General features: G+C 31.9%; 4 protein-coding genes across 9 annotated transcripts; 2 read left to right on the top strand and 2 right to left on the bottom strand.

Annotated features, from left to right (window-relative positions):
• Positions 1-2,923: 2,923 nt before the first annotated feature.
• LOC105214427 (serine/threonine-protein phosphatase 6 regulatory subunit 3) lies at positions 2,924-12,091 on the bottom strand. Of its 5 annotated transcripts, none has more exons than XR_008471054.1 (14): positions 11,847-12,091; positions 10,722-10,927; positions 10,394-10,473; positions 10,125-10,244; positions 9,720-10,041; positions 9,342-9,655; positions 9,132-9,270; positions 8,945-9,063; positions 8,302-8,872; positions 8,181-8,245; positions 7,791-8,099; positions 7,664-7,697; positions 5,822-6,918; positions 2,924-3,967 (listed from the first exon to the last, which is right to left on the bottom strand). XR_008471054.1 is itself a non-coding variant. In XM_011187855.3 (14 exons), exons 2-14 carry the CDS (start codon positions 10,779-10,781, stop codon positions 3,736-3,738), a joined length of 3,291 nt encoding a protein of 1,096 aa, XP_011186157.2. In that variant the 5' UTR covers positions 10,782-10,927; positions 11,847-12,091; the 3' UTR covers positions 2,924-3,735. The 5 variants fall into 5 exon arrangements, 4 of the variants coding, with proteins under 4 accessions (XP_011186157.2, XP_011186176.2, XP_028897934.2 ...); XM_011187855.3 differs by having other exon boundaries at positions 5,993-6,918; XM_011187874.3 differs by having other exon boundaries at positions 5,993-6,828.
• A 122-nt stretch (positions 12,092-12,213) lies between these two features.
• On the top strand, positions 12,214-13,473 carry LOC105214454 (methyltransferase-like protein 22). The gene has a single exon (XM_011187894.3). The coding sequence runs from the start codon at positions 12,492-12,494 to the stop codon at positions 13,350-13,352; it is 861 nt and encodes a 286-aa protein (XP_011186196.2). The 5' UTR covers positions 12,214-12,491; the 3' UTR covers positions 13,353-13,473.
• On the bottom strand, positions 13,355-20,219 carry LOC105214463 (all trans-polyprenyl-diphosphate synthase PDSS2). Of its 2 annotated transcripts, XM_011187912.3 has the most exons (6): positions 19,992-20,219; positions 15,097-15,353; positions 14,687-15,041; positions 14,439-14,628; positions 13,831-14,377; positions 13,355-13,775 (listed from the first exon to the last, which is right to left on the bottom strand). In XM_011187912.3, the coding sequence occupies exons 3-6, from the start codon at positions 15,007-15,009 to the stop codon at positions 13,504-13,506; spliced, it is 1,332 nt and encodes a 443-aa protein (XP_011186214.2). In that variant the 5' UTR covers positions 15,010-15,041; positions 15,097-15,353; positions 19,992-20,219; the 3' UTR covers positions 13,355-13,503. The 2 variants fall into 2 exon arrangements, with proteins under 2 accessions (XP_011186214.2, XP_054085711.1); XM_054229736.1 differs by having other exon boundaries at positions 14,687-15,353; positions 19,992-20,218.
• Positions 17,193-19,343, top strand: LOC105214477 (uncharacterized). The gene has a single exon (XM_011187925.3). It carries the CDS (start codon positions 17,505-17,507, stop codon positions 19,176-19,178), a length of 1,674 nt encoding a protein of 557 aa, XP_011186227.2. The 5' UTR covers positions 17,193-17,504; the 3' UTR covers positions 19,179-19,343.
• Positions 20,220-20,399: the final 180 nt, after the last annotated feature.

Here is a 20,399-nt window from a genome sequence, read left to right as displayed (position 1 = left end):
TCATGGCATTTCATGTATATATGTATGTATGTATGTATGTATGTATATACATATGTATCAATTTATAATTACGAAAAATACATATGTTTATTTATATTTATTTGGAACACTTTGCGTTTACAGCAGGAATTAAAGAAGAGACGGGGAAATTACACATATTTCACACGCGCACTTCAATACCATTAAACACATTTTTTTTGTTTTTTTTTTCATTAATATAAATTTAAATTAAAAAATTAAAAAAAAGTTAGTTGCCAGTTAAATAGTGTATTAGCTAGCATTAGCATTAGCACTTAAGGGCAAGTAATTAACGAAAGAAAATGTCTTCTGCGAGTAAGGTCGGTCTTTAATTGATCCTTTATGAATATTTTAATATTAATTTTAATTTTTTTTTCATTATTTAATTATTTTTGTTTTTATGTTACGTTTTTTTTCATTTAAATAAATTCTATAATAGTATTAACTGATTTTTATTATTACTTAAATTGCATTTGAATGTGGTGATTTTGTACTTTTTTGACAAACTTTATTTCGTTTCATAAACATACTCATCATAGTAATTCGTAAGCATACATATACAATAAATCATTTCAAATTCGTTTAAAAAAATCAACACGCTTCTATTTGGCGATAGGGGAAAATGCACGCAGATTGGATTTGGCTTATTGATCTTACTTGAGTACATATGTATATAAAATTGTGCAGAGTGCAAGCAAACCAAAAAAAAAAAAAAAATGGACACTATGTAGACTCGCTTGCAAGTCAGAGCGGCTGTTTTGGAAATAAAAATTAGCAACGGAAATTTTAATATATATTTATGTGATTTTCAAACTATTGTTCGATTACTCGTCTTTCTAGTTGCAACTTTTATAAAGCACTTTTTAAATATAAAATTTTTGATTTAACAGTTTGATATGAACGCTTGGTAAGTTTAATGCTCTGTCGCAGACATTTCACGCATATAAAGCGAAAATATATATTAAGTGTAAAGCATATTTAAATTTAAGTGGTTTAGCCAAATAAGTTGTAAGATCGCCTTTTTTTTATACGTATACAATTATATTTTTAATCTCAAACTACTTTCCAATATATTTGGCAAAATCATTAATAACAACAAATACAATAATTTTTAAGCAAATTAAAATACATTATTTTGGTATTTAAGTATTTTCGTGACTTTTATACTTGATACTTGTTTTACATGCCTTAGTTATCGTTTTTCGATAATTATAATTTATTAATAATAATTTTTTAGTTTAATTTATTTTTTAAGTAAATTATTTTTTAATTTTTTTTTATTTTTTTAGTTTTTTAGTTTAATTTATATTTTTATTTTTATATTTTTTATTATTATTTATTTTTTATTATTTTTATTTTTCATTATTTTTTTATTTTAATTTATTTTGTATTTATTTTTTTATTTTAATTTATATATATTTATTTCTTTTTTTGCATTTCAAAATCTAATTTAACATTTTTTTGTTTTATAAATTTATTTTTTTTAATGCTAAAAAATAGTTTTTGTGTTTTTTCTTTATCTTTACTTAATTTTTGCACTTGGTTCATTTGCTTTAAAGTATACAAATAGTGAATAGTATGTATGTATGCATGTAATATAATAGATATATGATAAAAGCATAGGATATAGTAAAATAGCACATTTGAAAGAATACAATTCTTGTTAAAATAGTGGTAGTGTAGTTAATAAAATTTAAGCAGAACATAACTAGATAATTGGCATAAAGAGCGAGGGTGTTTGAACTTCTCTGCATGTGTGTGAATGTGTGTTTATAGAAGTGTACATTTGTATGTAACTAGGCGTACGTGGCTTAGCTAAATTTATTGTTTACTTTCATTTTTTTTTTTGTTTTTGATATTTTCTTATTTTCATAGACTTCTCTTAAGCACACTCTATGTGTGTGTTGCTTTAAATTTTTTATTTCATAAATTTTATTACTATGTATGTATGTATTTATCATATGGTAGTCTGTACGTTTTGAGCAGTCCGTTCGTTGTTTGTCCTTTATTGTTTTACATATATGTATATATATATATAGATTTCTTAAGTAACTAGTTTTTGCTGCAGTAATAGTACATTGATTCATTTGGGCGGGTAAGTTTTTTTTTTCTTCATCTTTTACTTTATTTTCATTTTTTTTCAATTTGGTGTTAATTCCACTATACTAAGAATAGTAACACGCACACAACAACATTAATCAAGTGCATTCAAGTTGTATGCAGTAGTTATAAAAGTTATAAAGCGCATTCATACTAAATTCTTTTAGCATATATAGTATTTATAACGACAAAAAAAAAGTGGGAAAAAAATTATATAAAAAAAAATTAAGAAAAATAAAAAAATTTAATAAAAAAATTAAAAAAAAGATAAAAAATATTAAAAATAATATTTAAGAAAAAAAATTTTAAATTAAAAAAAAGTAAAAATTAACTGTTTTTGTACAACTTTACTCAAGTGAGTTTTCCATTACAATTTCGTTTAAAGCTTTTTGTTTTCCAAAAGAAAATACCTCGCAGTCTATATAACATAATTTATATGGCCGATTTTTTTACAATTTTTTTTTCATTTTTATATACACAAAACAAAAAAATTTTTTTTAATATGCTTAATTGAATATTTATTGCCATTAAAAGCAAACTTAACATTACTTCTGTCCTTCAGTGGCTGTGTATTTCTAAAGCAGCTGCTTATTTTCACAACTATTTTTTTTAGGTTATGTTGTTTACCAGCAAAATGCTTATGCTTCTTCATATTTATTACTACTGCACACAACCTTAACTGTAACTTGAATGTGCAGACATACAACTGCCGTTAGTCTCATCTTACGCAGCAGTACAAAAATTAAGTAATATTTAGTTAAACAATGCCATTACTAACCATAATTGCACTAGTGTACATATGATCGTTTTTGTTTTTGTAAGTTCGTTATGATTTTTCGTTTTCATTACTCCACTTTTTCATGTTGACATTACATGGTTTAATTTTGTAAATATTATAAAGTTAGTTTCCAGATCACCGCAGCAGTTGATCGTTTCAAACGAACTCGTTGCGAAGTGTTATGTGTGTGTTTTTGTGGGTGTATCTCATTCTTCGTTTGCTGAAACTTGGTCCAAGGCCGCATAGACGTTGTACAAGCGCTCCTTGACTATGGACTTTGACAGTGTTGTTGTTGTTATTATTACTTTCACCACAACATATTGCAGTTTATAGGCGTTTTTGGGGGGGGTTAGTGTTTTTCTTTGCTTCTTATATATGACTATTTTTTTATTTTATTTTTAATTAATTTAAGAATACCATTTTGTGCAGCGTCAATGTAGACGTACGTACATTTGCGTGCATATTTCTTTGAGTATGTTTATATGTTTGTATGTATGTATGTATGTACGTTGATTGAATTAGTTAGTTTATACATGGGCGGTACCTCAACCTTTGGCGTGAAGCGTCAAATGGACGCAACAAAAGTTTTTTTGTTTTTTCAATTTGCTGCAGTGTATTTGCATGTCTTTGAGCGATTTTTTTTTCTGTTTTTTTTTAATGTTGTTGTTTATAATATATATTTCAATATATGCATACTATGTATAAGTTTATATGTATGTATGTATGTATGTAAGTGCTTGCGTTTACCACACACACACAGACACACACACACATACATATATGCGCGTGTACATTTTCTCTCGTTTGTATGTGTTTGTTGTGTGCCAGCACAATTTCGTTTATGTTGTTGTTGGCGCAATTTCCACAGCAGCATTACTACTAGTCGTTGACGTCTTAGCCACTGCAGTGGCATTGCAGCCCACATCAGCGATGGCGTCTAGTGATATGGAACTGTTTGTTGTGCGTTTTGTATCGCCAAGCGAAGCGGCAACTTGTACATTTTCACTGTCTTCATTATCATTGATATGCGCCGCTGCAATTGTGCTGGATTCATCATCATCAGTTTTGTTTCTGAAAACAGGCGAAGGCAAAGAATTGATGTTAGATACCTTTAAAACTACTCGCGAGAGAGAGAGAAAGCAGCAGTTCCAATTATGATTTTCGAATTAATTTAAGCTTAAGCAACTAGTAAAACTCTAATTATAAGCTAGCAGTTTCTAAATTCAGTAGAAATTCGCATTTCTTCCGCGTTTGATTTCATTAACTGTATACAATTTTTTCACACATTTTCCCAATTTGTTAATTGTATAATTTAAATGTTCATCCAACTACGCCCCAGAAAAAAAGAAAAAGAGAGTGAGAGTGAGAGAGTCAAAGTCGAAAGAGTTTTAGCTCAACATTTGCGTTAACCAAAATAATATATATTTTTTACACAGCAAAATTAAAAGCTAATAAAAAGTACAAAAATAAATTGAAAAAAATTAAAAAAAAAACTAAAATAATTATAATAAATTATAAAAATCACTCAAAATAAAATTAAATAAAAAATAAATAAAAATTAAATAAAAAATATTTTTTTTTTAATATAAAAAACTACTAAAAGTGTAGAAAAAAATTGTGAAAAAGTAATAAAAAGGTAAAATAAATTAAAATAAAACCAAATAAAATAAAATAAAATAAAATAAAATAAAACAAAATAAAATAAAATAAAATAAAATAAAACAAATTAAAATTAAATTAAATTAAATTAAAATAAAATAAATTAAAATTAAAATTAAATTGAATTAAAATACAATAACGCAACTACAACTATCCAAAAAAAGCTCGTAATCAGATTTACTAAATTTTCGTTTTTTAATTAAACCGAGACAAAATATATTTATTCACAAATCATTATTAAGAGCAAATAAAAATATTAAAATTATAATAAAAAATAGTATAAAAAAGTTAGATAAAAATTAAAAATAAGAAACTAAAAAAGCTAAAAAAATAATATAAATAAATAAAAAATAATAATAATAAATAAACCGTAAAGTTTGTGGTTTGAAAATTAATATAAAACAAGTGTGAAAAAAATATAAAATACAATTACAATAACACAAGCATTAAAATGTGTATCCTATAAAATAAAGAAAAAAAAGAATATAAATATATAAAAAAATATAAAAAAATAAAAAAAAATAAAAAATAAAAAAAAAAACAAAAATATATAAAACAATAAAAATATATAAATAATATAAAAATAAATAAAAAAAATAAAAAAAAAATAAAAATATAAAAAAAAATTATATATTAAAAAAATAAATAATAAAAAATTTAAACACTATGTATTTTGATTTTGAAATGATTATTTCAAAAAATATTAAAAAAAAAATTAAAAAAATATATAAAATTTATAAAACAAAAGCATAAATTAAAAGAAAAATAAATTTTACATAACAAATTTTCCTTAAATATATAACCTCAAAACTCCAATTTGGTCACTATATATTACAAAAGCGAATATTTACATAAAACATTAATGAAAGAATGTAGAAAGTAATATTTCCCAGCTAAATATGCTTTTAAAATACTAATATAAACCATATTTTTATATACCAATTTTATTTACTAGCATGTGAAGAAAAAATAAAGAAAAATTTTAATGGAGCGTTCAGTATTTATAATAAAAATTGAATATGCATTTTAGTAAAATTTTTAAAATACAAAATTAGTGATTTTTTTCAGAAACTAGAATTCCATACTCCCATTTTGTTAATAGTGCTTTAAACGTCTAATTGTCGTCCAAAGGGACACTTTAAAGCAATTTAAATAAAAACAAAAAAAATACACACTCAGAACAGATTTGTATACCCATTACATTATATATATATTTTCTGTCATAAAATTAAACTAAAATAGTTTGGAATTGGAACTACGCTTTACCTCTGCGTTAGAAAAGCGCCTAATTACACTCAATGATCTAATCTTGTAAGGCAACGAGTGCATGTGTTATTATTGAATATACTTGTATAGTTGGAGTTGGCACAGGCATTGTTGCGTTCAATGATAGAGCATTCGAAGAAAGTGAAATAAGGAGACGAAAGAAGCGCTTACAATTTATGTGTATTATCATTTGCGTGAACTGCATTGCTGCTCGGCCCATTGGTGAAACGCAGCTCATGCGATTTGTGATCGCTGTCATCACTCTCATCGTCATGCGCATCCACAGCACTGCCGCCCAGCGGCTTAGTCCACATGCCCTCATCATCCTCATAGTCATCCTCCGAGTCCTGCATCACCGATTGCAACGTGCGCACCAACGATGTGGCCAAGGCCTTCTCATGCGACACATCCAAATCATCATCGGCCACATCGGTGCCATCAGCAAATTCACCAATCTCCTGCGTTACCAACGTTATGCTCTTCTCCACATTTGCATTGTTATCATAACCCGTTTCGGGCTTGTTATTGGCCACCGTTGGCGCAATGCTGCGGCTGATGCCACTCAAAATTGTACCGTTATCGGTGGTAGCACGTTGCTGTTGGTGATCGTCGCCAACAGTAGCATCGCTACTGCCATTATTGCTGCCATCACCGTTGTTGCTGTTCTCTTTAACCGCAGCAGTTGGAGTCGCAGTTGTCGACGCCGCACTCACTAAACTCTCACCCAAATCGTTGGCGAACGAACTGAAATGCGAATCGAAATCAGCAAAATTATCCGAATTGAAATCAGCTGTCCACGGTGTCGCATTGCTATTCGCAGTTAGATCGCTGAATGGATCCATATCATCCCACGGATTGTTGGTCACGCCGAACGCTTGCAAAGCCGATGTTGAAACAGCACTCTTGCCGAAGAGTGAGGAACCGGTACCGCCGCCACCGCCACTGCCAGCACCGCCAGCGTTGTTCTCATCATCCTCATCGTCATCGTCGTCTATATTGCGACCGAACTGAAACAAATTAAGGTCGTTTTCGGCGTTATCATCGTTTTCGAGCAGATTATTGCGATAGATGTCATGTTCAAGCGCAAAAACTATGTCCTGTCGATTTGGTGATTGGTGGTTGGCATACGTTTTCGAATTGCGTTCAGGACACAACAAATAGACAAAGATAGGCAGATAGTGAAATGAAAGTGAGATGTATACATAGAGCTACTACATACATACATATAGAACTACAGTGACTGTGAATGTAATCAAAAAAAAAAAAAAATATATATATATATACTACAAAATTACTCATACTCGCCACCCTGGTGTGGTGAGATTTGAGCATAAGTGACTTTTTAAATATTCAATTTGTTGTGTTTTTTTTTCATAAATATTCAAGTGTGTTTATTATTGTCTATTTGAAAAAGCATGTGTTGGTGAAAAGTGTTTAGGGTGATATTACAAAATGAAATGAAAATGAAATGTTAATAAGTGTTATCTGTGGTGCCTGTGCATAATTACAAAACTATCTGCACTCAAATGTGGTACAAATTTACAAATACTGAATGCATTGCATATATGTACGTATTATGTGGCAAAAAAATATTCAATTAAAGAAATAATATCCGATTTTTCGTTTATCTACCTTCAAAGACAATTTCAATTAATTTTCGATTTTTGTTTTAAATACTGCTTTTGCGACATACATAGCTATGCAATGCAATTACAAAATTATTATTATACAAGTTTAATGACTCATTTGTTGTTGTTTTTTTTCTTCTCAGTTACATTTAAAAATTAACTTATGTACAGGGTTTTGTCTACAAGACATTTGCATCAATTAGATAAAACTTACGTTTGAACCGGAATCACTGAAGCCAAGATTGTTGCTAAAATAAAGAATAATAAATAAATATAATACAAATAAATAAATAATAATAGTTTTTTTTTTGTTTTTTTTTTTTGTTTTGTATCTCACTTACATCATATTGGATGACATAATATAATCCCAAGTGCTGTTATCAAAATCTTTTGATAAATGTGGACTGTAGTCGCCCGCCTCGTGGGCATTACAATTCGCTAACATTTTACTCTGCGTGGCTAAGGCCTTTGTTAGATCACCATCAGTTGGATTTATTATTGATTGCCACAATTTCAACTCAAACTCATCACTTAAATTACACTCAATTAAGGCACCGATATGTTCAGATTCTGATATACTATTCGTAATATGTTTGAATATTTTTATTAAATGTCCCATATAACCGAGACGACGACCTTTTTCGGCTGACCTATTTATGTGGACAAAACAAAATGCAGGTCAGTATACTGTTGCACACACACACATTCATTCATTGTTCAATAGTACTTACTCCATTTCTGTGTTGTACTTCCAACAGTCAATTAATTTCGAAATCAGCTTACAATTTTCAATAACCTAAAATTATAATTAATAAATTTTTTTTTTCGAGTTTACTCGATATGTATACGCACGTGTTTTTGCAATGCGGACGGACCACTGTCGGTTTGCGCTTTGGTTTTGTTCTGCTCGTTAATCTCACCCTCCTTGTGTTCCACATCAACATGTGAAGCGGTTGGTTTTTCTTCGTTTTCTGCCAACTTTTCTACGGCGCCATCATCCGTTTCCATAGCATTAGCATTTGCTGTAATTTCAGTATTTTCGGTTTTCACCTCCGTTGCGTTTTCGTCTTTGCCATCACCAATCTGTTCATCAGTTTTCATTTCGACATCTTCCTTATCGACGGGTTTTTCATCTTTCTCAGCACTTGCTTTGCTTGCCTCATTAGCTTCGAAATTTTCATCTTTGCTATTGTCAGACTTGAAAATGAAATCGAAAAACGATGTATTCTCCGCAGTGTTTCCCGTTTTATTGAATGAACCGTCATTCACAATTGTACTGCCTTGCATTGAATTATTGTTATTTGAGAGTTTTGTATAAAATACTAATTGAAGACACTTTTCAACTTCGCTATGCAAAAAATTATTCCAACAATATTGCTTGAAGAGGGTTAATAAGGTTTCAAAGAAATCCGTTTCACAGACACTGCAGAGTAAATAATATAAAAATACAGTTAATAATATATATGTATTTAGAATCATTAAATAATATGCTTACGCTTTTAAAATTGTCTCGTTTTTAGTCTGCAATAATACTGTAAAAATACGGCAAATTTGCAAACGTGTCATGCCAAACGGCTGTGATAACTTAGCGGCTGTAGTCACTAATTCTGGTTTCTAAAAAATTCAATAAATACAGTAATAAATTTAATTATATATATATAAATATATATACACACGCTTACATTTGGCGGGTTTCTAAGTAACTCATTGAAATCTTTAAGACGCGGTGCAATGACACAAATCACAGTAGAGAGTATTTGTTCACGAATCTCTTTTTCACGATTTTGTATGAATTTCATACGATCGGAATTGGGTTCATCACTGTAAGGCAAATAAAAAAAAACATTAAATTGTTTCCCCTTGTTTGTATTTGAAAAACCAATCGGACTTACGTAAAAACCACGGGTTTTAAAAGCATAAGTACAACCGATATTCCTGATACGACGGCGCTTTCATGCGCGTTTGGTTCTAAAATCACATTCAACAAGGCTTCAACATTGCGCTCACTTTCGATCGATTTCAAAATTGGATTCGAACCATCGAATGTGGGCTCAAAAGAGTCATTCTCCTGCTCTGTATAACGCATGGAACGACCTTGTTGTATTAAATCACAGAGGAATTCCGCAACATTTGCATGTTTTTCGGTTTCTTGAGGATTGCCAATTAATTCAATCAGTCTCTCGACGAGTTTATCTTCAGTGAGCCACTAAAATATATATAGATATTATATTATACATCCCACTGATGTTAATGCTGTTGATACAACTTACTTCATATACATTCCGTTTCATTTGTCCCTCAACCTCTCTCATCATTTGCATTATCAAATCGGGTATAACGGGTGTGGAAAAATGCTTACAAATCAAATCCAAAAAATTATTTTGCGACTTAATGTATTCCAAGAGTTGGAGGCACATTTGTTGATTCAAAAACCAATCTTGTTCAGCCTTTTTTGTGAAGAGCATACTAAATGTTTTGCTAAAAAATGACGATAGCAAAGGATTTAACGGTGGTTCATTTTCCAGATATGAATAAAGCGTTTTTAATATTTCCTCATCAGACAACAGTTTTTCATCTAAGGACGGCCAACCGCTGTAATGTTTGAAAACAAACAAAATATGTACAATGTAGTTATATATTTGGATATTAACTAAACAAGTTTTACGAATACTTACAGCGTTAAAATTTCACAAGCCATATGCGCATGGCGATATCTTTGTGCCAAAGGTAGATCCTCAGAAGGTTCTGTTGTAATAAGTTCAACAAGGCGTTTGATTACATCAGGTCGAGTGAAACTATAAATTATAAAAATCTTAATTATACTATTTTTAACTTGTGTATTTATAAACTTCTACATAAATAAATAAAGATTAAAAAACTTAGTAAGTATTTCATTGATTTAGACTTTAATTTATTATTAATAACCATTTAAAAGTTAACTTACTAATTAACAATAGACTTCTTTTGTGATCTACACTCCAGTAAGATATCATCATCATCTAGAAATTCCTCAACAGTAGCATTCTGCAAATTTAAAATGGAAACTCATAAATACCAAATAAACACATAAATATAAACATAGTTGGTAGTAGTTGGTGTCGCCGCACTGATTCATGATTTTCATCGTACAGGTAGTGAAGTTAGTTAGATTTGTTGCAATGATTATACACTCTTGCGTGTGCACCAGCACGGAAACATAATATCTTCAACTCTCTTCAAAGCCATGCAAGCACACAATATACAAATCATATATACGTAAATACATCACTCACCTCTTTCTCCAATAGCGCCTCTATATTCTGTGACGGTGTATAGCTTTTGTCCCAAAACATTTTTTTATATATCTTTATGCACGTACTTTATATTTTCTACGTCGTTTATTTAATTGTTGATACTTCAAACTCTATTTTGCTTACAAAACGATGCTGTTCTTTTTTTTTTTTAATAATTGTATTTGTTTAACACGTCTGGCACAATTCTAAAAGAAAATATTAACTTTATAGTTTAATTTACAAATATGTATGTATAAATATAATGATTTATTAAAGGCGATTTTTTTTCTCAAAATTCTTGCTTTGATAGACTTTACACCTGCCCTTTATTTCGATATTACTTTTACATACATTTGGTGCATCATCACTCGCGTATTTGTTTAGCTTCCCATTATTTTGCAATTCACTCTGCTTTAATATTTTATCTATTTCCTAGTAGGTTTTTAAATAAAAATAGAAGCTATTAATGGTTTCTATTGCGATTTATTTGTCCGTTCAACTGCTGAAAATTTTTTCCACTTTTCATTTGACAGCTCAGGTTAAAAGCAAAAAAGAATGACAACAGCGCTATAAAAACCCGTTCTCTTTCACACACATTGAAACGTTTTTCTCTGTCAGATAAGCTATAAAATCAGCCAAATTTAGTGACGTATAAATGTTTGTTACTTGTTGCTTATATTTACATTGCCATGATAGCAACCGGGTTTCATACTTTTAGCCTTTATTTACAAAATACGTTTCATCAGAATTCTATGGAAAAGAAAACATTACTATAACTTAGCTAACCGCACATATCACATTAAATTTAGATACTAATGTTAGATTTCTTGCCAACAGTATGAGTAACCGCGTATTTATCACTGACTAAATTCACATCTCTAATTGATTCCATTATGCCAACACAAAATCCAATATTTTTGTCTTCAACAAAATTTTCTGCTTGTTAAACCAAACAATTGATAATGATGCACCAATCTAATCAATTCAGTTCATATGTACATAGATATTCCACGTTTTAATGTAGATAGATAAACTACTACACTTTTTATTTGAGGTCATGTCCACGCGACACACGATAGAAGTATCCTTTCCACCGATTCGACAAACATCAACTCAGTAACTCACCCAACAGTTGGTCAACGATGTTAATTATGACTTTCGAGTGTTTGCCTACTTTTCTTTAAAAGTTTTTAACTATTTTATTTCGGCTTCATTAGGAAATTTGCAACTATAATGTCGCCACGGCGAAATATTTCGTTCCTTTGCAAAGTTTTCACATTTGACACTTCACTTTTTCGCCTTCCATTATATTCACTTTCGTTATGGCTATTTTCTGTCTTTTGCACACCATTTCAACGCAACTGTCATTTCCTATAAACTTGCGATTACAATGATTCGATGCAATTAATTCGATAATAGAAAATTTAAGGAAAGAGAATATCATAATTTTATTCAAAAGATTAAAAATTAAAAATATAGTATATTTATAAATATTTTTATTTGTGTGTCACTATATTGATTAGGGTTTATTCAAAGTGCAAAACGGAATTGAATATCCTGCTAGTAATCGATATATTTTCAACTTAGCTAATAAAAATACGAGCGCTGTTTGATGGTCAAGTTCAGAGTTTTGTCTATTTTTAACAATATCATAACAAATCACTGGGCTATTCATACTATGTGCATAAAGGCAAAATATAGTTGCTGGCCATTTAATAAGGGTTTGCGGTAGGTGAAGATTCGAAATATTATATAAGCAGAGAAAAAAATATGTATAAAGTGACCAGTGAAATATATGGTGAAACCGACTATAGCTCAATCAAAGGTGACAATGGCAGGGTATTATCCAAATTCAAATTCAAATATCCAACGGAGGATGAGAATGTAGTAATCCAAAATGATACACTTGTTGACAAAGATGGTGACCTAATAGTGAAAAGAAAAGGAGCATCCACAAGAGATGGTGTGATTACCATTGAACACTCGGAAGCCACAGAATTGCGCTTGGTTGGACTGCAAGTGTGGCGTGGTGCACTGTTATTAGCTGATTATATCTTTCATAAACGTAACGAATTTCGTGACAAATTTATTTTGGAGTTAGGTGCAGGCGTTGGATTGACAAGTATCGCTGCAGCTCTCTATGCGCAACAGGTGGTGTGTACGGATGTGAATGTTGGTGGCATATTAGATTTAATACGTGAAAATGTAAAACACAACTCGAACTTGGTCAAAAATAACAATATTGATGTATTGGAGCTAGATTTTCTAAAGCCTATACAAGAATATTCTGCCGCTCTGTTGAAGGCCATTGATGATTGCGATATTGTAGTGGCAGCTGATGTGATCTATGATGACGATTTAACCAACGCTTTCATACGTATTATAGATGTGTTTTTTGAACGTGGGAGATTATCGGGAAAAAATAAAACTGTTTTAATTGCCCTTGAGAAGCGTTACGTCTTCACACTTACAGATCTGGATACAACGGCACCAATGTTTGAATATTTCTTAAAACAAACTATAAATAAACCTTGGGTATTTGAGTACATCGAAACAAACAGCTTTCCACAATACTTTGAGTATGATCGCTCCAGGCACTTAGTTTTAATAAAAGTAACTCAAGGCAAATAAAATATATTTATAAAATTAAATATTTATTAACTTAAAATAGTCATTATGAAACATAAAACCATACAATTAAAATTAAATAAAAAATTATGCATAAAAACGCTAAAACAAAATCCTTCATAAATTGTTTGAGTTTAAAAAGTTTTAATTCTAATTATAAATCCTGCATTGCAAGAATAATATTTTCAAGTGCTGTACGTGCATCAGTAGGTGGAAACTTTTCAAGCACGCCTATAGCCGCTGTAGTATGTTTACGTTGCAATTCTTTGGTCTTTTCCAAACCTGGTCCACCAAGTATTATTTTGTGAACCTTTGTGTAGTCAATATTGTCAACAGAGACTTTACCCTTTTCTATCTCTTTGTACAATGAAGAATCGTATTCCAGATGGTAGAGTACCGGCGCACTTACCAAACTGAATGTGGTATCTGTAAGTGACGTATAATATAAAATGTGTAAGATATTGAGAAAATACTGATTTACCTAAAGGAAGTGTAGAGCTTTGAAATGGCTCAGCATCCAAGCAAGCCTGCCATGCCAACGATAAATGTTTACCAAAAAGATACGCTTGCCGTTGCATTTCCTCGTCTTGCCCAGCCAATTTTAAAGCGCCCTGGCAAGCTTTCCCGAGCAAACTGCCTGCGTTTAATATATTGCGACATTCCCATTCTTTTTCAGGGTTGCCCATAACTTGCGAGATATTCATTGGTATCATCACATCGTTGACGTCAAAATCGATGCTTTCCGTTGTAGCTGTACCATTTGTCTTCGGAGGTTCAGATCCAGGTTTTGTTGGCAGTGGATTATTTTGTTCATCACGCTCGCCAACAAATTGCGATTCGGAAAAATCGCGAACAGCTGAGGAAATTAATTCGACTACTTCTTGATTTCGTAAATTGGCTAATTCAGCACTGGAGTGGCCGAGTAAGTAATCACCGGTCAATAAACCAATTTTGTTTCCAAAAGCCATATCCTCATGAGTTGCTGCATCCTTGCCAGCCTCGGATGTTGGTTGTAGATTTACCAAACTCTGTAATTATCATCATTCATCATGATCACGTTTTTAATTTATAACAATGAAAAAATCATACATTGTGCACCAAATGGGATATTCTAATCATTTCGGTAACTTCTGCTAAAGCTCGTTGGGAGTGTAACACGCCGGCGCTTTTATCTTGTTCCATGTCCGGCACAGATGGAGCATGACCCGCAGCTTTCGAAATCAGTAGCACAATCAAGCCCCAGGCTTGCATTGTATTTTTGCCATTATAAAGCAAATGCCTACAAAAAATAATCAATGTAAATAATTTCGAAAACTTTAAATTATATATTTAATTACTTGGCCGTTTTGAGTAAAGGATGATTGCTTCCGACTAGTTTCCGAAGGTGCAAGGCGACATTGGCAATCTCATCGCTAAGTAGCCACCGTAGACTGAGGAATGAAGTGGGATAGCCAACAATACGTTCTGCCTCGCTGACAGCACGATTCCAGTCGTGCTTCGGAGGTGTTGGCTTTGCTGCTGACGTTGACGTCAGCATGCGAACAGTTGGTTGTTGTGCAAAAGTGAAAGTTGCTGCAGGTGCAAGGGGCTTCAGACTCATCTGTAATTTACCTATTGTGGTCCAGTGCCTGCCTGTTTCTGTTACAACGTGCTTCCACATTTTGTACTGTATTTATAATTTATGTTGTTTTCCTAATTTTTTAATTATATCAAACAATTGCACTACAAAATTAATCACCACACGTACGGTACGAAACAACGTCTGTCCTCAAGCTTTACTCGTTCAGAAGTGAAACTCAAGTCGTCGTCGTTGTTGTTAGCTTAGTGGAAAGCTCACACAGGTGAGCCGTTGTTTGAGCAATATTAATGACAATTTCTGTTTGTTTACTATTCGATATTGGTCGCTTCTCCTCTTATTCGCTCTTTGAATGGTTACGCAAATTGATGTCACATAGCTTTTGTGCATTCTTTAACACCAAAACCGGTCCGATGGAATTCATAATACTTTATAAAAAAACATAACAACTATATCAGCTGATGTACAGATTGCCAGCAGTCTAAATTTTTATGCGGAATTTTTGAGAATTATAGAAAATATCTATGAAGTGAGACTTTTTCTCGTATTTCTTATATCGTAAGTGTATATATAAATATTGTAATATATATAGAATATAACCAAAATATATTGTCCTAACCTTTAGCATGCGATTTAAGCAACCACTGGTCTTAATTTTAAAATACGATTTCAAAGGTTTACATTTTAAAAAATTAAAAAAAAAAATCAAGTGTTATTTACTTAATCTAGTGTTTATGCTAAAAATACTATTTTCATAAAATTCCTTAGTAACTTTAGAAACTGTTCATCAACTAGAGCTTATAAATCCAACGATTACCCTCTTCCTCCGAAACCGAAGAGTGAGGCGTTAGTATTGAAGTTTTTGATAATTTTCTCAGTTAAGCTTATTGAGACAGCACTCTTTAGATAATTAAGAACATCAGAATATATATATTACTTAATGTCCAGTGCAAATGTATTTTTAGCCAAGTAGGAGAAATATTCATGTTTATTGTTAGTATATCTATTTTCGGCAAATGGAAACTGATAACAAATAATGTCTTTAAGTATAAGCACTCCCGTTAATAATTCCGATATTTGGAAAGATTACTTTTCAAAGTTCACCGAACTTAATACTAGCATAAGCCTCAATTTGAAAGCAACCAAAAATGTGCCAGACATTTAAACCTTACCAGCAGAATCTGTTATCAATAATATAATAAATGTAACATTGTCAGCAAGCAGACCACAATTAGCAACTTTAGATTGCAGACGAGTTTTAATCACATGTAAGTACAATGTTTATAGCTGCTTATAAATTATTGATATACAAATTATTTAATTTGGCATATCGTGAATTTATGATAACAGTTCTTGATATAAAGTAACCTTGAACTCAACTTTTTCCGTTAAACAAACCAATGGAAATGACAATACTTGTGATATTATTTTTAAATAACTATATTTCATTGAATATGTTCTCAAATTAAACTATTTTCAACAAATATCGTTTAAAAAAAATTTAGAATTGATACAAAACGACCCCCCTTCTTTAAATATTAGTAAACTTCTATTGATAAATTCCCAGTTTATGTGTTTATTTGGGTACTTAATAATTTATATAAATTTTTTGTATTCGAACTGAAAGTTGACTTTGATTATAATGAAGCTCAAATGAAGAAAAACAAGGCGAATCCAATATAACTTACAATAGAAGAAATTTTTACATATTTTATTATTCATTTACTCAACACATTTAATTCTAATTTAAATATTTTTATAGCAAGGTTTTTCATAGATCGGTTCTTTATAGAGTGGTTGGACTCTTATTTAAATTATTTGTGTTTTACTGTACTATCAAACAAGCTGCTCACCAGGTGCTCTCGTAGTTGTTTGTGAGTAGTTGGAGTGGTAGCAGATAGTGATAGCGTTGCCGCTTGTGCCATATTTTTACTAGCAAATATTTATTGAACTCTTTTACTTACTAAGGTCATACAATTAAATTAAGACATTTCAGCAGCTTTAAACTAATATTGACTTAACATTACGAATCCCTTTCAATCTTGATTTCTTTATCTGCACAAAATTTTAATTATATTGTATTGTAGGAAGAACCTACACCTATTTGAGGCGTACCAACACTTCTCAATAATACAACAAATCTAGCAAATTTGGCTCGCTTGGATTACGTTGGCAACGCTACACTAATCAATGTGCTATTATCATTAAATGAATTTATGTACGTTTGTGTATAGCGATAATAGATAGAATAGTAGAAAAATCCATATGCTACTCCGGATTTCTCTCAGCTTTTCAGTGTGCGATTTTGCCAGCTCTGCTACAAAAGCGAAATAACGCTCAGCGGTAAAGTGTTAGCTGTGAATGATGCAATATGTGGGAATTAACAATCACTGACGCGTGCATATACACCGGCATGTGTAATGATAAGCACAGATGGCAAAGGCGCGTCTTTATAAAAGGGCCGTACAAGGGATGGATGTACTCCAGTCGTATTTAAAGTTTAGTGCGCCAAACATATGTGGGCATTCAGCAAATTCAAATTGAAGAAATCATAACAAAAATCAACATTATTAAATAAAATGTGTGGCATATTCGCGATATTTTCAAAAGATGGTCAGCCCATAGCACCAAGGGTCTTTCATGGTAGTATGCATACTTTGCGAGAAATTGCCTATCGTCAAAGTGGTAAGCAACGACATCGTGGACCAGATGACACGGGTGTGAAAGTGCTACCGGATGATGGTGTAGTAATGATACATGAACGTCTCTCTGTAATTTGTGTGCATTCAGGGCATCAGCCGTTGGTTTCGGAAAGCGGCGATGTGTTGTTAGTGGCAAACGGTGAAATTTACAACTACCTTGAACAGTCGGCGGAAATAGCAAAGAAGCGTGGACATTACAAACCTAAAAGTGATTGCAATGTCATTGTTGAGCTCTATGAAGAGCATGGCGAGCGATTGTTGGACTATATCACCGGTATGTTTGCATTTGTGCTCTACGACAAACGCACGAAGAATATTCTGATTGCTCGTGACCCTTTTGGCATAATACCGTTATATATTGGTGAGGATTCAGATGGCAATATTTGGGTTGCTTCAGAAATGAAATGCCTAGTTGAATTTTGCCCGAAATTAGAACTTTTCAAACCGGGCGAGCTACGAGTTGGACAGGCTAATAACTTGCAGCGTAAAAAATATTTCAAGGAGCAGTGGATTGAGCATATACCAACACAAGAAGTAGATTTGACAATACTTCGCTCAAAATTAGAATCTGCTGTACGTTCCCATCTGCAGTGTGATGTTCCCTTTGGTGCGCTACTCTCAGGCGGCGTCGATTCTAGTCTAGTGGCTTCGATTGCGACAAAATTACGTCGTGAAAGTAATCCTAAATATCGATTGAAAACTTTTTCAGTGGGTCTACGCAATGCTCCTGATTTCAAAGCGGCAAAACTGGTTTCTGATTATATTAACAGTGATCACACAGAAATAGTTTTCGAAATAGAAGATGCTTTAGATGGCATACGTGATATTATCTACCACCTGGAAACATACGACGTGACAACGGTTCGCTGCAGCCTGCCAATGTTGTTACTGGCCCGTCATATTAAAAGCACTGGCATTAAGATGATACTATCTGGCGAAGGTGCCGACGAAATATTGGGTGGTTACTTATACTTTTTCAAAGCTCCAAATCCTGTAGAGTTTCACAAAGAATTAGTGAAGCGAGTCGAACTAATAAATGTATCCGATTGCCTGCGCGCCAATAAAGTCACAATGGCAAAAGGGCTAGAGTTGCGTGTGCCCTTCCTCGACACAGCTTTTGTAAACTATGTGATGTCCGTAAGACCAGAAGACAAGATTCCTGGTGATCTTAACTGCTTAGATAATCAACAAAAATACCGTATTGAAAAACACATTCTGCGCGCTGCCTTTGCCAATAATTACCTACCCAACGAAATATTGTGGCGACAAAAGGAACAGTTTTCCGATGGTGTCGGCTATGACTGGATTGACAGTATTCGTCGCGTGGCGACCTCACATATAACTGATGAACAATTTGATGCAGCTAACGTACGTTTCCCCATTAACACACCAACGACTAAGGAGGCCTATTACTATCGTACAATTTTCGAAGAGTTGTTCCCAGGTGCAGCAGCAGCGCAAACTGTGACACGTTGGGTGCCACGTTTGGATTGGGGATGCCCCGAGGATCCATCTGGTCGTGCTCAAGCTATTCATCAAGTGCATCAGTGAGTGTAAGTGAGGAGGTTTAAAGACTGAACGTTATCTGTAGACGTCGCGACGACTGCAAGTGTTTTTTATTTTTGTATGAATAGATAAGCAAATAAAGTTAAAGATAATACATACATATATGCATATGGTTTGTTATATGTGAAATATACATGTATATAAATTGTATATGGATTAAATTTTGGCTATAAATAAAATGTAATATGCTGTATTAACAGGCAATTAAAATAAAAATTTGAATTGATTAAAAGTATGTATAGACATACGGTATGTATATAGTGTGCAAATATGTTTGCAGGTCACTTAATTGTCAATTATAGAAAACCTTTAAGATAAGGATTTTTTAGATTCAGCACTGGAAAATATGCTTATACGTACAAAACATTCGGGTTTATTGACTCTTGCTAAAAGCAGAATTAAGAAAAAAAATAAAACGATTCGTGAGGAATCAGCATTTTGTCTACATATAACAACAGCTTTGTTAGAACTTAAAATTTGATTTGCCCGATAATCTAGTTTGTATTATCGCCCATGCATTGTATAAATTGTTAAAAAATAACGTTAGAACATGTAACGCAATAACTATATTGGCGAATGTGAAGTTTTGCTTTCTTAAATGGCTAGTCAGACGATCACATTCAAATGCCCTACAAATGTATCAATTTAATTCAATTTAATTCAATTTAATCTTTTATGGTTGCGCATTAAGTGTTTATTTTATATCAGCATTCTCATGAAAACGATCCTCGCCGCAAATTTAAAAATAGTTAGAAAGTAATTTAATATATGAATTGACGTGACGTCGGATTTACTTACCTAGGCACATACCATATTGTGTGACGATCAGATTTCCCAATATTAAAACCACAGTCCGAAATGTTGATAGTGCGACATTGTCACTTCGGGAGCATCTTCCAATATTAAAGCATAAGTGATGATATACCATATGATACAAATACCAAAGGAAAATTATCCCAGATCCATTGTTTCCTTTAAGTTTTTTCTCATTTATTAACTAATAATTCGAAATAGGAAAGAAATTTACTTTTCGTATTGTTGTTTGCTATATTTTTTCAATAGATGTCGCCTTGTTGATGAAAGCAGGGTGACTCCTACTCAGTACAAAGCAAATAATACTTATAACTTTTAAACATGTTTATCGACTATGGTAGTGGTATTAATATAAATACCTACATATAATAATACTATTTCGAATTAATAATT

Source organism: Zeugodacus cucurbitae, chromosome 4, assembly GCF_028554725.1.
Source record: "Zeugodacus cucurbitae isolate PBARC_wt_2022May chromosome 4, idZeuCucr1.2, whole genome shotgun sequence".
Taxonomy (NCBI): domain Eukaryota; kingdom Metazoa; phylum Arthropoda; class Insecta; order Diptera; family Tephritidae; genus Zeugodacus; species Zeugodacus cucurbitae.
Note: the sequence above shows the minus strand (reverse complement) of the source record. Positions and strands in the feature narration are given on the sequence as shown.

Coding starts and splice junctions, on each gene's coding strand:
- LOC105214427 (XM_011187855.3), bottom strand. CDS start 10,781: ATGTTTTGGGACAAAAGCTATACACCGTCACAGAATATAGAGGCGCTA. Junction 8,873..8,944: donor AACGAGACAATTTTAAAAGC/GTAAGCATATTA, acceptor TTTACTCTGCAG/TGTCTGTGAAACGGATTTCT. Junction 7,698..7,790: donor ATTATGTCATCCAATATGAT/GTAAGTGAGATA, acceptor TCTTTATTTTAG/CAACAATCTTGGCTTCAGTG.
- LOC105214454 (XM_011187894.3), top strand. CDS start 12,492: ATGTATAAAGTGACCAGTGAAATATATGGTGAAACCGACTATAGCTCA.
- LOC105214463 (XM_011187912.3), bottom strand. CDS start 15,009: ATGTGGAAGCACGTTGTAACAGAAACAGGCAGGCACTGGACCACAATA. Junction 14,629..14,686: donor CCTTTACTCAAAACGGCCAA/GTAATTAAATAT, acceptor TATTTTTTGTAG/GCATTTGCTTTATAATGGCA. Junction 14,378..14,438: donor TATCCCATTTGGTGCACAAT/GTATGATTTTTT, acceptor TGATAATTACAG/AGTTTGGTAAATCTACAACC.
- LOC105214477 (XM_011187925.3), top strand. CDS start 17,505: ATGTGTGGCATATTCGCGATATTTTCAAAAGATGGTCAGCCCATAGCA.